At 61.1% G+C, this 14430-nt stretch overlaps 6 protein-coding genes across 6 annotated transcripts in view; 3 read left to right on the top strand and 3 right to left on the bottom strand.

The window, feature by feature from the left end:
- Positions 1-68: 68 nt before the first annotated feature.
- IE81DRAFT_255495 (hypothetical protein) lies at positions 69-1143 on the bottom strand. Its single transcript, XM_025511351.1, has 2 exons — positions 297-1143; positions 69-230 (listed from the first exon to the last, which is right to left on the bottom strand). The coding sequence occupies exons 1-2, from the start codon at positions 846-848 to the stop codon at positions 153-155; spliced, it is 630 nt and encodes a 209-aa protein (XP_025367040.1). The 5' UTR covers positions 849-1143; the 3' UTR covers positions 69-152.
- A 1125-nt stretch (positions 1144-2268) lies between these two features.
- Positions 2269-3865, bottom strand: IE81DRAFT_294175 (Thioesterase/thiol ester dehydrase-isomerase; the record flags this gene model as incomplete). The annotated part of the gene is made up of 6 exons (XM_025512039.1): positions 2269-2707; positions 2840-3126; positions 3216-3350; positions 3413-3421; positions 3564-3668; positions 3752-3865. The coding sequence occupies 6 exons, from the start codon at positions 3863-3865 to the stop codon at positions 2269-2271; spliced, it is 1089 nt and encodes a 362-aa protein (XP_025367039.1).
- A 1035-nt stretch (positions 3866-4900) lies between these two features.
- Positions 4901-6022, bottom strand: IE81DRAFT_326097 (hypothetical protein). The gene is made up of 3 exons (XM_025514722.1): positions 5513-6022; positions 5339-5389; positions 4901-5245 (listed from the first exon to the last, which is right to left on the bottom strand). Exons 1-3 carry the CDS (start codon positions 5877-5879, stop codon positions 5076-5078), a joined length of 588 nt encoding a protein of 195 aa, XP_025367038.1. The 5' UTR covers positions 5880-6022; the 3' UTR covers positions 4901-5075.
- Positions 6023-6619: 597 nt separating this feature from the next.
- On the top strand, positions 6620-7055 carry IE81DRAFT_272985 (hypothetical protein; the record flags this gene model as incomplete). The annotated part of the gene is made up of 3 exons (XM_025511429.1): positions 6620-6727; positions 6810-6824; positions 6951-7055. Coding segments are annotated over 3 exons (228 nt in total), but the record flags the coding sequence as incomplete, so codon positions are not given.
- A 3606-nt stretch (positions 7056-10661) lies between these two features.
- IE81DRAFT_255378 (hypothetical protein) lies at positions 10662-13818 on the top strand. Its single transcript, XM_025511350.1, has 2 exons — positions 10662-12280; positions 12347-13818. The coding sequence occupies exons 1-2, from the start codon at positions 11019-11021 to the stop codon at positions 13746-13748; spliced, it is 2664 nt and encodes an 887-aa protein (XP_025367036.1). The 5' UTR covers positions 10662-11018; the 3' UTR covers positions 13749-13818.
- A 285-nt stretch (positions 13819-14103) lies between these two features.
- IE81DRAFT_349778 (DUF1640-domain-containing protein) overlaps positions 14104-14430 on the top strand; it is a gene marked incomplete at both ends in the record, with an annotated part of 1027 nt that continues 700 nt past the window's right edge. The window contains one exon of the mRNA XM_025516446.1: positions 14104-14406. Coding sequence (XP_025367035.1) covers positions 14104-14406 — 303 coding nt within the window. The remainder of the gene's footprint in view (positions 14407-14430) is intronic.

Here is a 14430-nt window from a genome sequence, read left to right as displayed (position 1 = left end):
GAGAGCGTAAGCGTCGCGACGGAGGAGAGATTAATGTGGGGGGTAGGGGTGTGCGGGAAATTGTCCTGTTGCGTTTGTACGACGACGACGACGACGAAGACGACTTGGGGTGTAAGGAGGGCACGCCAGCAAAGAAACTGGAATGGAGCCGATCAATGGGTGCGCTCTGAGAGAGAGAGAGAGAGAGAGTGTGTGTGTGTGTGTGTGTGTCGCGTGTGTGTCGCGTGTGTCTCGTGTGTGTCGCGCGTGTGTGGCGTGTGTGTGTCGCGTGTGTGTCGCGTGTGTGTCGCGTGTGTGTCGCGTGTGTGTCGCGTGTGTGTCGCGTGTGTGTCGCCACCGCGAAAGAGATTGCCGAAGGGCTGGAGAGTTGAAGTGAGCCTGGGCGTGAGAGTGTGCGTGATGTGATGCCTTTTATATCTTCGAAAGCGGCGAGTGCCGAGGGGGATCTTTTCTTTTTCTTCGTGCCTCACAAGAACCGAGGTACGACCAACGTCAGCGCAAGACGCAGTCAGAGTTTCCAATCCATTCAGCCTTGCATGGAGAGCAGTCAGAGCGTCGTCGCATCGCATCGCTAGCATTGCGAGCATCAGCATGCGGTGGCGGTCGTCGGCGTGCCTCGACGAGGTATGCGCGGGCGCGGGAATGTCTGCCCTCGCCTGCGTGTGCTCGTCGTTGTTGCAATGAACTTTTTCCCCTTTGCGCCCGCCCGCCCGCCTTTGTCTGCCGCGCGCGCGCACGCAAGACGAATCGAGGTATGAGATGATGGCTCGGAGTTGCATCGACGAGACCAAGGTGAAGATTCGTGATTGGATTGGCGGCGGTGCGGTGCGGCGCGCGATAGAGAGCATTGCTTGTCCTGCAGAAACGGAGCGCCAGCCAATGCAGTCGATCTTTGTACGACGGCGGCATCGACAAGATCATCGCGGCGGCGGCGGCGGCCCCTCTTCTCTTCTAGTCCGGAGTCCCGGGGCTCGGCGTGGCTGGGGATGCCATGTATGCTATGCGCGAACATCCATGGTCCCAGCTGGACTAGCTATGGTGAGCGCGCTCGTGCACGCGCAGACGAAAGGGAGAGTCATCGACGCCCCTGATGCTTTGATCGTCGAGGTAGAGCTGCTGCATGGCTACGGATCGGCATGGCCCCGCGTCCGCATCAACAGGTGCGACGACGCGTGCCGCGTGTAGATCTCTGTCGATCGTTGCAATACGAGAGGGCTTATTGAGAATGAGCGCGGCGACCCGAGGTCCGACAAATGAGGTTGCCGAATAGGGCGTGGAGGGCGTGGAGCAGAGGGCAGCCATTACGCGAGCGAGCGAGCGAGCGATAGAGTGCCAGTAATAATGAGCTAGACTGTCAATTCAGAGCGGGCTGTTTGCCAAAAAGGAATGTTCCTCGGATAGCGCGGAATGCAGCGCAGACGCGGCGGTATATACGTGCGATGCGCTCGACAAAGAGGGGTGAGCAGGGTGGCCCGCGTGAGGGCGCCTTGCGATGCCGTCGTTTTCCTTCTTTAGCATCCGTCGTTCCGTCGCCCCGTCGTCCAGTCGTCCGTCATCGAAAGGGGCGCTCGCTCGCCTTGTCGCTCGACTCGACTCGACTCGCCTCGCCTCGCCTCTCGCGACACATCGTGATCGTGGTGATGGGCAAAGTTCCAACGCGCTCGCGCACGCGGGGCGAAGCTCGCTCTCGCTCGCGGCTCCTGCTCGACACAGCCACGCTCCGTGCCTGCATGCAAGCGCGAGTCGACGATAATTCGTCACCTAAAGTCACGTGATCAACAGACCGACGAGGACGTTGATGAGGATTTACTTTGACTTCGTGATTTCGATTCGTCTGAGCAAGGATCACGTACGCGGGGCTTAATCTGTGATGCTTTGTAGGTTCTCACTTCCATTCACGATTCGCATTTTTGATTCCATCTGTTGAACGTCGCGATAAACAGATCAAGCTTTGATTTGCCACGTTTCGCCAGGGTTAGGGTTAGGGTTTCGCTGCGTAGCAGCGTGCGGCTTTGCCGCGGTTAGGGTTAGGGTTAGGCTGCCGCCGCGCAAGCGGCATGGAGAATATCCATGTTTGCGCGCGTAGCGGATTAGCAAGTTGTGCGACGAAGGGCGAGCCTTGCACTCAAATGATCGCGAATCTCAGTGACCCATTTGACGCTGAATCCAGCACGCACGCAAGCACGACATACTCGTGCGAGATCGATCGCCTTTCCTTTTGTTGGACGATATGATCATTACACGAGACACGTTTCGCAAACCACACCGTCAGAGCTTGGCGCCCGCACCCGCACCCGCACCCGCACCCGCACCCGCACCCGCACCCGCGTCCAATTTGCCCCTGACGAGGCCTTCTTGACTGACGACGGCTACCAACGTTCCGTCTTGTCTGTACACTCGACCCATGGCCACGCCTCTTCCGCTTCCGGCCGCTTGGGTCTGCATGACGAACAGCATCCACTGGCTCGTATCGAACGAGTCGTAGAACCACATGGAGTGATCCAGCGAAGCCATCATCTTGATGCGTTTGGAGTTGCCGAGCGCTTTGGGAATGGTGGAGAGGAGGTAGAAATCGGAGGCGTATGCTAGCGCTGCTTTTTGCTCATCGTCTCCTCCCACGATCGCCTCGCGCGTCCGCATCCAAAACGCTTGCTCGTAGCCCGCCGTGGGAAGCCCATTGGCATCGTACATGCCCGGCAGTGCGTCGCTGCGGGCGGGTGGGCGAGTGCGAGAGCGAGAGTGAGTGCGAGAGCGTGAGCGTGAGTGCGAGAGTGAGTGCAAGAGCGAGCGTGAGTACGAGAGCGAGTGTGAGTGCGCGCCCGCGCTCGCGCCCACTCACCGAATCTCGACTGCGCTTCTCTGCCTATCCCTTATCCAGCCTTGCAACGTCCTCTTCAAGCCCTCGTCCAGCAGATTGCCCTTTTCGCGCAATACGCGAATATACCGATCCTCATTCAAAGGAGCTCGATCGGGAGTGTACAGGCCTTCGGGAGGCGCAGTGTTGGAGAGGGCCGGATTGCCGCTCATGCTCGTCGCGTCGCCTGCTGCTGCTGCTCCTCCTCCTCCTGAAGGACGCGGAAGGGGCAGAGCAAAGCTTGGTTGTGCGGGCTCCGGCTTTTGATAGGACTGCGGGAGGGGGGGCGGAAGAATCAGAAGAGAGGGGGGGCGGTCAGGTTTGCTCACGCTCGCGCGCGCGTGCACACCCGTGCACTCACCAGCATGATGGTAAAGATGCATCTGCCCCTCTGTACGGCTTCTACGCTTCGTGTGACGTACGATCCCCCATCTCTAAGTCTCTTGACGTGGTAAAGGATGGGCACGCTCTTGTCTCCCGCGAGCAAAAAGTAGCACTTGGGGGGAGATTGTAGGGTGAGCAGGTTGTTGCGTGTGCGTGCATGCGTGCGTCACTCACGTGAAGAGACTGATGAGGGTGATTGTAGCACGGCAGAACAAAAGGTGAGCATCGGCGGTGCGCCAACCTCCACGCGCTCGCGCTCGCTTACCCCCCCCCCCCCCCCCCCCCCCCCCCCCCCCCCCCCCCCCCCCCCCCCCCCCCCACTCACATGCAAAAATACGTCTTCCCTGACTGTAGCATTGGACGCCATGACGGCTTGACCGATGACTTGGCCACCAAAGACGCCCCTCGCTCGAGCAGGAACCCACAATTCCTGAGCAGTCGAGTCGAGTCGAGTCGAGCGTCATGAGCAACCGTCGGTCGTTGCCTGCGCGCACGTTTGCGCCCCCCGCTCACCTTGCTCCTGTACAGATTGACATCCAAGCAATCGACGTCAAGACTTGCGGTAATGTCTGGTCCCCTCTCGTCCGTCGTCGTCACCGTCGCCGCCGCCGCCGTCGTCGTCGTCATCGCCTCGCTCTCAACCCTGCTGTTGGCAGGTTGAGCTTCCCAACTGACGTCCGTCTTGCTCTGCAGCGATCGAGATCTAGACCGAGACCGAGACCGAGACTCTGCTCCGCTCTCATCCTCCTCCTCCTCCTCCTCCGAGATCGCTCCCACTTGCGGTTCCTGCTGCTGCTGCTGGCGTGGGCTGCCGCGCGTCGTTACAGCGTCGCTGGAGGGATCCTCGGAAGTGGGTTCGCGGCCCTGCTCTCCACCCAACAGATCAGAAGATCGAGCCCTAAAGGACTCTTCGCTGTCTGTGCGGGCAGATGAGCCTTTGGACGACGTCGATCGACGTGTGCGAGATGCGCTGCGGGGGAGGATTCGGGGCACCATTGGGGGGGTTGTGGGGGGTTAGTGTGCGTGTGCGTGTGCGTGTGCGTGTGCGTGTGTGCGCGGGATGGAGGAGGATCAAGTTGGAGTGATCGTCCGCGAGATGAAGATTGAGCTGGTATGGTATGGTCTGGTCGGCGCATCAGGAAGCATGCAGCGCAAATCGTCCCCCTCGCCGCGCGCCGCCGTCGCCTGCTTGCCCCCGCCTCTGCCTGCCTGCCTGCCTTTGCGCGCGTTCGCTTCGCACGAAAAGCCGGTGGGCCGGTCGCTTGCGCGCGTGAGAAGCGCATCACGCATGCACGGCCCGTCCCCAGCAGGCCTCCGCGTGCAGCAATTAAGCAGCATGCAACTCGCGCGAGTGCGAGTCTGAGTGCTGCTTGCATGGCCATCATCGTCGTGCGCTCTCGTAACTCGTGACTCGTGACTCGCGACTCGACCCAATCGGTACAGAGGCAAGCACGATTCACGCTCGCTTTCGACCCAATCGGTGTAGAGGCGAGCACGGTTCACGCAATGCAATGCGCACACAAGTCGTGTCGAGTCGAGTCGATGCTCGGCGCGCACCTTACGTCAAGACATTCGGGCAAAAAAGTCACACGAGTCACGCAACGCGCACAAGCTGACCATGGCGCGCACTCTGTGATGCCTCGCGCGTTCCTTCATGCAAACTTCTCACGGTCGCACTCATGTATTCCAAGATACACGCTGGCAGTGCGCGCGTGTGCAAGTCGAGATGGTGTCGCGGGCGCGTGTGATGGCGTCACGGCACGCATCCATCGAAGTCCTCCGCGCCGGCACGCCCGCATACACGCCCACACACAGCAGCCCCCTCTCCCCCCCGGCCCTACACGCCCATACCTGCCAAGACCGGCTCTCGAAGTTCGGGCCAGAGTACGCCCTCTTTGGTCGAGAGCATATGTCTGATCTCTTCTGGCGGCTCGTCGCCCAAATTGTGTGCCCTCTGCCATCTCTGCAAGCGGGTCATGCCTAGTGCCGGGCCGAAAAGAGGATCGACTGGGGCGTGACGTGACGGGGAGAGAGACGACGCGAGGAGAGATTCAATTCAGTCGATAGGTCGACGCAGCGCCCCCCACATTTACACCTCACAATCGAATGTGCGCAGCATCATTTGCACTCGAGAATCCTTTTCTACGTGAACTGCGGGTGCGAAGAGCGTATCAGCGAGGGTTAGCTGGAGGTAAAGGTGCATGCGTGCGTGCGTGCGTGCGTGCGTGCGTGCGTGCGTGCGTAATGCACACCCACGCACCGCCCCCCACTCACTAGGCTTCATGGCTGGCATTCCCAATTTCCTCCTCGTCTCCATCCAAAGCTGGTCATACACGGGATCGTCCACATCGAGGTGAGGCAGATCCTTGACCTTTTCCAATTCCAAATTCGAAAAGCTCCTCTGTTTATCCGAACTAGTCGTGTCCATCTCTGCACTCCCAGCGCGTGCACTCCCGGCGCCCTTGCCCGCCTTGCCCTTGGCTGCGCTGATCACCGCATTTGTTGCTGACTTGGTGCTACTCTTGCCTCCTCCTGCTGCCGCTGCTGCTGCTGCTTGACTGCTGGAACTGCTGCGCGCTTTGGATGCGGTGCCGAAACGTGTTCCACCCGTAGCGGCCGAATTTGCCCTGCGAGGAGGCATGGCGAGCGGGGGGAGCGCGCGCGAGCAGTGGTGTGTGAATGGGTTTCGCGGGCGAGCGGGCGAGCGGGCAACGTTGTGGATGTGTCTCGCGCGAATGCTCGATCGATGGATTGGTGGTGATGATGGTCACGCTCGATTCACATTCACGATTCGCGATTGACAAATCATCATGCAGCGAGCGCCTCCGTCTACACGCGGGCCGCGATTGCTGAGTGAGTGTCCACTCGATCGCGGGCGCGCGCGCGCGCTTGCGGCAAGGGTCTCTCGTGCGAGAGCGCGTGCGTGCGTGCGTGCGTGCGTGCGTGCGTGCGTGGCGGCGACGCTTGCTGTCAGCGTGCAGCAAAGCTGCTGCTGCTGCTGCTGCTGCTGCTCCACATTCAACATTCACGATTCACGATTTCACGATTTTTGACCACGCGCAAGCGTGCGCACGACACGGCACGACTTTGCTACCACCACCTTCTTGCCTAGTCATCAATCTGCCTCGCATGAATTGCCTCCGACATCTCTTCACATCAAGCGTCATCAGCAGCAGCAGCAGGCACCACGTCTGCGCTCTACGGGACGGCACCTCACGAAGCGTCATCAGCAGCAGCAGCAGGCACCACGTCGGCGCTCCGATGAGCACGTCCATCTCCGCACAAGACGCGCTCTCACCCAGCAATCCAGCTGGTGCAGCGCACGATCCGCGCACCGAATCCTCTCATCCGATCGAGCAAGAAGAGAGTGGGAGCAGCAGCAGCAGTCACAGTCGACGGTTCGCCTTGCCTGCGCCCGATGAGCAGACCAAGAGGGAGCTGCGCGTTGGCGGACCGGATGTCAAGCTGGATCAGTTGGGACCAGTCGTGGTGAGTGTGTGTGTGCGCATTTGCGCGCGCGCGCGCGCGCGCAGTGCCGCCTGCTGACCCGTTCTCTCGCGCTGTTGAACAGATCAACACGGATGGAGTGAGTCGTCGCGCGCGTATACAAGTTCACAGCTTTTGCCAATCGTCGCGCGCGTATACAAGTTCGCCGCTTGCGTATACAAGTTCACCGCTTTTGCTCATCCTCGCCTCTTTTGCCTGCCCGCAGAGCATTTCTCGCATCAACAATTGGGAAGAATTGTCAGAGGCTGAGCGCGCAACGACGCTCCGATTGTTGGCCAAGCGCAATGCCGAGAGGGTTTCAGCTCTGAAAGCGAGCGGGCGTGAGGCGAGCGGGCGTGAGGCGAGCGGTCAAGAGGCGAAGCAAGGCGTGGAGCTGGACGAGGAGCAAAAGGGCGAGCTGGAAGAGGCTGTGAGGGGAGGCGTCGGCGCTAGCAGAAAGGAAGGTCAGGCATCGAGAGAATGATCACGTGCGTGTGTGAGAGAGTCGAGAGTTGGCGCCAGGGAGCGAGCGAGCGAGCGCACAGCGCAGGTGCTGATGAAGCGCACGCGCACGCGCAGGCGCGCATCCACCGTCGAGCGGATGACAAAGATGATGGAGCAATCACGAATACACATGCTCATGCGGTGAAAGCAAAGAAAGCCATTCGTTCGCGTGAGCGTGACCGAGTGCGAGCAGCAGCAAATCAAAGCGGGTGCGCTTGCGGGGTGAGCTTTGGAATCGCTTCTTCCGAAGCGTCGGTTCGCTTAGCTGAGACGAGCGCGTGCGGTGCTGCTGCTGCAGCTCAACGCCTTGGCATCGCACGCTAAAGCGCGCGTGCGTGCGTGCGTGCGTGCGTGCGTGTAACAACCGCGCGCGCGCATACAAGCAAGCTATGATGATTGCGGACGTGCTTGCGCTTGCGGTTGCGGTTGCGGTTGCGGTTGCGGTTGCGTGTCGTGCTGATGCTGCTCAATCGCGCGCGCGTGCGGGAGATCGAGTTTTTGCTTGCTTGCTTGCTTTTGCTTTTGCTTTTGCTTGCTCGCTCCGAACTCGTGACTGTGCCGCCCGGCCACTATACGAGCGTCGATCGCCGAGCTTGGATGGAATCTCTGAATGCACGTTACGTACGCTGTGCATGTCGAAATGTCTCAGAAGAGCATCGTCGCATCGTCGCATCATCGTCGCATCGTCGCATCGCCGCATCGCTCACGTGCGAGATGTGCCCGCCACGAAAGCGCAAGGCGTGGGTAAAGTCCTCACGCTAAACACACACCGCCCCGCCCGCTCCAACGACGCGCAGCAGCAGCATCAGCGAGCGGTGCAGCTAGGCGCGCAATCGGTCCACGCGTGCGTGCGTGCGTGCGTGCGCACGGTCGGCGGTCGCAGACGAGACGTCCACAGCTAGGGGTCGTGAGTCGTGAGTCGTGAGTCGAGAGTCGTGCGTGCTGTCTCGCTCGGCTCTCTGCCCACGTCGAACGAAAGCTCGGGCGCGCGACTGCGCGCGCGGGTCTGGTATGGCTCTCGCGGCGGGCGCGTGCCGATGATGAAGACGACGAGCACAATCCCACGCGCGCGCGGCGCATCTTGTTTCTGACGAGACATGCCATCGCGCGCGCGCTACGTTTGTGATTGTTATGACGACGTGGCGGGGGGGGGGCGCGCGCGCGCGCCCACATCCACGTCGCACGATTCACGATTGCTTTTTGTGCCACTGGATGAGCTCTAGCGGCCGACATCCGTGATTTCTGAATATTTGTGTATGCTGTGTAGCAGGGCGCGCACGCGCGCATCGCGATGAATTAAGCCGCGGAAAAATTACTTGCATGAGCATCAGGGTGCCTATGCAAAAAAAAAGGGCTTAATCAGGCATACGTCGCGCGAGCTGAGCCTGAATATATGCAAGAGCCAGCGAGCTAAAGGAGCGGAGTTGAGCGCGCGCCCGCGTGTGCGTCTTGCACGCCAGCGGCGAAATCGACGCGTGCTCGTGCTATCATCCAGCAGAGAAGCGCTCGATCGGCAATCGCGGCGCACGAGCGATTGGGAGATGGGGGCTTGCGTGTCTGAGAGCGCGAAATAGCAACAGAAGAGTGAGACAGTCGTGAGTGTGATTGTGAGTGGTTGTGTACGTGCGTGCGTGCGATCGAGCGTGTCGACGTGGGCGACTCGTCGCGCTCCAGGTCGTGGGGCGGGCAGTCGCGCAGCGAGCACACCGCAACACGCACGCGAGCACACCGCAACACGCACGCGAGCACAGCATCCATCCGTGCCTCGATCGCAAGCACATCCGACGACGACGACGAAAAAGGCAAGCAAAGCGCGCGCGTCGATTCAAAATGGCGCTATGTACATGCTCCCCAAGGTCTCGAAGCGGGACGTCCCTTGCTCCTGTCATGTTTCTTCTCCTCTCAACCACCATCCGTAGCGTCCCTCCCCCCTTCACCCCGCCGCACAAGCAATCGTGAATCTCACTCGCGCGCCACTCGCAACGCAGCTATAGCTAACCGCACCCGCGCCCGCGCGCACGCAACACCCCGTTCGCACGCATCTTTTTGCCTCCCTGCAGCTGCTGCCGCGCTACGGTACGTTTCGCATCCAACGCTTCGAGCGGCTGTGCCTTTTTGCCGGCGACACGTCACGTCAAGCGTCAAACACGTTGGCCGCCGTGGCGTCAAGGGGGGAATCGAGAGGGGTGAGTAGAGTAGATCGATCGTGGGTGCGCTCGCGCGAGTGCCATGTTATCGCCCTCGCCCTCGCCCTCGCCCTCGCCCTCGTTGTTCGGGTGAATGGCTTTTTCGGAACCGGTTACCGTAGGTACACCGGTACACCATGCAGATGAGCGCCAAGCGTACGCGCGCATGCGCGAGCACGGATAGACATGCATCAGGTGCGGCAGAGCACTGCCCGCGAGCGCCCGCGCCGCGCTTGCAATGACCGACGCGCGTTATGCACTCACGCACGTCCAACTTGCGTTAGCGTGTGCATTTTCTCTCTCCTCGCGACCCTGCCCGGGGCTGTCGCCGCGCCCGCCCGCCCGCGCGCTCGCGAGCCGCCTGCTGCATCATTCATGCTGCGCATGCGCATGCACCTGGCGCTGCGCCGCCTCGAATTAGCGCCAGCCACACGAATTGCCTCGATGGAAATATTCCGCGCGGCGCGCGCGCGGGCTCGCGCCACACCATGCAAAGAAAGACGCCGTGCGCGAAGAACAAGCAAGCAAGCAAGCAGCAGCAGCACGCTTTGGATCGAGATAGGAGAGGTGTAGCTGCGAGCTGCGTTTGCTAGCTCGATCGATCGATCGATCGAGCACACCGCGCAGTCTAGCGCGCTCGTGCCCCTTCTAAAAGTTGATCCACTCGCGCGTATCCAACGTTGCGGCTGGGCGACCCTGCACGCATGCACGCACGCAATCGCCGCGACGTGGTGTCTCGGGCTCGTGACGGTTGTTGCGCACCCGACCTGCTCGCCGCGACGTGCGTGTCGGGCTCGTGACGGTTGTTGCGCACCCGACCTGCTCCCGGGTATGTGTCGGGCTCGTGACGGTTGTTGCGCACCCGACTTGCTCTTGCTCTTGGCTTCCATTCAGCCCGACCACGCATTTAGCATGGTCGGGCTGAGCATGCAGTCGCGTCCGCGCGTCGCTTATTGCTGCTGTCACGCGCGGCCATGGCAATCTCATCGCGCGATCGTATGACTTTTTGCGCGATTATACGAACCATGTATGATGGAGGCTTGGGATGCCCGATTCGGATTCGTGCTGTCGTCGTCGCGAATTGCTACATCGACCGAGCTTTTGCTGGATTCGCCGGCCGCGATGGCGCACGCATCGTGCTGACTAGCTGTCTCGCGCCCCGCTCGATGGGGCAAGTCGTCCGTCCACTTTTGCTCGTGATGACGCTAAGCGCCCATCCACACACACACCACCCCTGTCACGGTCAGCGTGAGCCAATAACGACATTCACCGAACAACATCGCGCGAGTGCGGGGAGGGGTCGCAATCGCGAATCCGCGACCCCATCATCTTGATCACGATCCGAGTCGCACGTCACGCACGCACGCACGCACGCACGCACGCACGATTCCTTATCGCTTGCGCGCGCACTCGCACACGCTCGCACTCGCTGCGTCACGGTATATAGCTTGCTGACTCGTCACATCCTCCCCCCCCCTCCTTGCGTCACTTTGTTTTGCTACGCAACAGCTTGCCTTTCTCCGACTCTTGACCTGACACACACGCGCGCGCAAGCACGCGAGCACGCCCGGCACGCGAGCACGCACACCCGCGCCTCGCCACCCATGTCTGTGCCCAGCTCTACCCTGCTAGCACATCCCCATCCCCATCATCCCGCACCGGATCGCGCGCGACGCAGCCACTTTGACGACGACGACGACCAAGAAGTCACCGCAGCTTCCATCCCACGAAGCTCCATGTCGTCATACCCTCTGCCATGGAGCAACTTTGCGCCCATCGGCGGGTCCGCAGTCGGCAACAACAACAACAACAACAACAACAACAACAGCAGCGCCGGAGGCGTGGAGGGTCTGGCCATCTCCATGACCGGCGGTCAACCTCAACCTGACAGTCGCCAAGTTCTGGCACAACTCGCCGGCAACGTCGGCGAAGCTCGACTCGTCGCCAACACCCCGCCGCAAGCATCCTCCTCTTCGTCGTCGTCGGCGCTTTCACAGCCGTGGTTCGGCGGGGGATCAGCGGCAGCAGCAGCAGGCATCGAGCGAACACCCCATGCTGGCTTTGCAGCCGGTCCATACTGGAATTCCTACGTCTTGCCTTCGACAGAGCCTGCGCATCGTAGCACCTTTCGCGGTGCTGCCGACTCCTCACCCAGTCCCGCGCAGGTGACCGTGGCCAGCGGACTCGTCGGTGGTCAACCTCGTCACTACGGTGGCCTCAGCGCCAGCGAGCCTCGTCACTACGGTGGCCTCAGCGCCAGCGAGCCTCGTCACTATGGTGGCGCCAACTACAGCAACAAGACTAGCAACGCCAATCGCAACGCCAACGCCATCCTTCGATCCTCGTCGCCTTTGCTCGCGCTACCGCATGCGCACGCGCACGCGCACGCGCACGCGGTTCATGACAGTCCCACGCGCCCACAGGATCTCTTTACCGACTCTCTCCATCGAGCCAATCGCAACAATTACATCACTGGAGTCTACAACTACAGACACGGCCACGTCGGCAGCAGCAGCGGCCACGTCGGCAGCAGCAGCGGCCACGTCGGCAGCAGCGAAGCGAGCATCGCGCAGCAGCAGTACAGCGGCGGACCTCTACGTGCAAGGCGAAGCACGGAAAAGAGCGCACACGATGCTGCTCTCTCGCCGTACCAGCGCCGCAACGTCCAGCACGCCCACGCCCACGAGTACGCAACGCCCGCTCGGCTCACACCCAAGGAGAAGCGAAAGCTGGATGAGCGTGCTCGCGTGCTGGCTGCCGACGCTTGCAACTACGAAGGATTCAAACCCATGCGCGAATTCTTTTCCTACGGCAGCGATGACGAGATGTGGGAAAAGGTGGCAAAGAAGAGTCACTATGCCGATCAGTGAGTGGAGAGAATTGAGCGCGACGTGGAACCCGCGCGCGCGCTAACGCACGCGCACCCCCACAGCGTCTTTGTGTACTACAATAAGCGCACGCGACACTATTGTCGCCCTTCGTGCTCTGCCGACAAAAAGGTCGCTCGCGAAGACATCGAATATCACTTTAAGCCCGACGGCGTCGCGAGACTCGCTGCGAACAAGGATATCAAGGCTTGCAAGCGTTGCCATGCGGATCAAGATGGAGTGGTGAATACGACTGCCATTCGGATTGGCGAAATCGCTCGCAAGCTCGTGTGCAGCTCGCGCGAAGAAGAAGAGTCATCGTTGGACGCTGCCGTGGCCGCCGCGAGCGCACCTCCGCGCGCAAGCTTAAAGGATAGCGCCGACAGCTGCAACATTTCTCACTTTCACTTTCACCGCCAACTCAAAATCGTTTGCGGCATCACGCACGGCGAGCTGGTCAAGGGTGTGCAGGCGATGCAGTTGCAGGATGAACTGGGCAAAGACTCGACCGAGGATGGTAGTCAAGTCGCTCCGATGGTCATTGATCGAATCCTGCGCGGCTGGAGCTTGCGTCGTGCGCGTCGAGCTCTCGGCGGCTTGACGCCTCAGCAATTCGCTGCTGCTGGTCACCAGTACGACGTCGTTCTAGCCGTCACCGAGACGCCTTATGGCATCATCAGCGCCCTCATCGCCGAAAACCCACTGGAGACGAGGGGCATGGAGGCGGAGCAATTCAGCGGCGGCGCCATCCTCGGCCTGGCCATCGGTCCAAACTCTGAGCAACGCATGCGGACGCGATTCCCGTCTGCCAAACGTGCCAACGACGGTGCTTGGGAGATGGAGATTCGCGAAATGGTGCAGTCGCACATCGATGGGTGCGATAGGGAAGACGACTTGCCGCGGGATGTTGCGCCTTTTGTTCGACGCGTGCGCGTGTACTATGGCATTCGTTGCGCCCTCGAGCGCCGCGACCCGAGTCGACTCAGCTTTCAGACGAGGGCGACGGGGACGAAAAGTCCGACAAAGGGCGGCGATGCGACCGACGCGAGTGCAAAGTGGAGCGCCGCGAGCGCTGCGAGCGCCGTGAGCGCCGCGAGCTTCGATTCGGGTGCAAAGTGGAGCAGGAATGCGAGGTACGATCACCACGATCACCAGCAGGTGACGTCCGCAACCGCACCCGCAACCGCGGCGCCCACATCCGCGCCCGCGCCCACCTTACCCTCCTTGCCACAGACGAGCGCGCTGCCATCCGCCGTGCAAGACAGGCAAGCGTACAGCTCCAGATTTGGGCTAGACGTTTTTCCCAGCTCGACATTATTCTCTCCCAGCGTTTCCTCTCCCTGGCTGGGGCACCTGCATCACAATACCAGCATTCACGACGATTCTTTGCCGCCGCCGCCGCTGCGGCCCATCTCTTCATCATTCAATGCAAGCGAGCCCAGCCTCTCTTCTACGTTTCGCTTTTGAGGGGGAGCGCGCCGCGCGTATACCCAACCATTCACGCTCGCAAACATACACGAACCGAACCCCCACGAGGAGCGCAATAGACTCGAGCGTCGCCACGCTGTTGTTCTTGTAGTACCGTAACGTGACGGCGTGACTAGCAATCAGACTTGTTCTCCAAACTGAAGCGGAGGGGTGAGACTTGAAGCGGCGGGAGAGGAGCTTGAACGGTGGAGGTCGCAGCAGGTCACGTGAGGCGCACGCGCACGCGCATGCGCACAAATCCATGATCTCGCGCGCGCGCGCGATCACTCATGCTTTCCACTCCCCACCACCACACGCTCGCGCTCGCGCTCATCCTCGCCCCTACTATGCAAACATGTCGCGAGGTGCAACCTTGGTGCGCTTGAATGCGCGTGCTTCTCCTCTCGTCCTCGCGCCCGCCCTCGCGCCCGCTCTCGCTCCCGCCCTCGCACGCGCATTCAGCAACACAAGCTCTGCGCACGCCGCAGCTTTCGATACGCACGCGCTGACTACGCGTTTGGAAGCTACGGGTCTATCGCCTCAACAAGCCGATGTGCTGGTTGTGGCTTTGAAGGATGCGGTGGATGAGAGCATTACGGGATTGGAGAGCGGATTGATAAGGAGGGAAGAGGCGGAGAGGTGGAGGTACAGCCAAAAGGTGAGGTGTGTGTGGGGGGGGGGG

This window comes from Ceraceosorus guamensis (genome assembly GCF_003144195.1).
Source record: "Ceraceosorus guamensis strain MCA 4658 unplaced genomic scaffold IE81scaffold_90, whole genome shotgun sequence".
NCBI lineage: Eukaryota > Fungi > Basidiomycota > Exobasidiomycetes > Ceraceosorales > Ceraceosoraceae > Ceraceosorus > Ceraceosorus guamensis.
This window is presented reverse-complemented; position numbering and strand designations above follow the sequence as displayed.

Excerpts from the sequence above, each read along its gene's own strand:
- IE81DRAFT_255495 (XM_025511351.1), bottom strand. The coding sequence starts at position 848 with ATGCTCTCTATCGCGCGCCGCACCGCACCGCCGCCAATCCAATCACGA. Across the intron at positions 231-296 it reads ACACGCGACACACACGCGAC|ACACACGCGACACACACGCG; the intron begins ACACACGCGACA and ends GACACACACGAG.
- IE81DRAFT_326097 (XM_025514722.1), bottom strand. The coding sequence starts at position 5,879 with ATGCCTCCTCGCAGGGCAAATTCGGCCGCTACGGGTGGAACACGTTTC. Across the intron at positions 5,390-5,512 it reads AATGCCAGCCATGAAGCCTA|TTCACGTAGAAAAGGATTCT; the intron begins GTGAGTGGGGGG and ends TCGCACCCGCAG. Across the intron at positions 5,246-5,338 it reads GATGCTGCGCACATTCGATT|TCGATCCTCTTTTCGGCCCG; the intron begins GTGAGGTGTAAA and ends GTCACGCCCCAG.
- IE81DRAFT_255378 (XM_025511350.1), top strand. The coding sequence starts at position 11,019 with ATGTCTGTGCCCAGCTCTACCCTGCTAGCACATCCCCATCCCCATCAT. Across the intron at positions 12,281-12,346 it reads AAGAGTCACTATGCCGATCA|CGTCTTTGTGTACTACAATA; the intron begins GTGAGTGGAGAG and ends GCACCCCCACAG.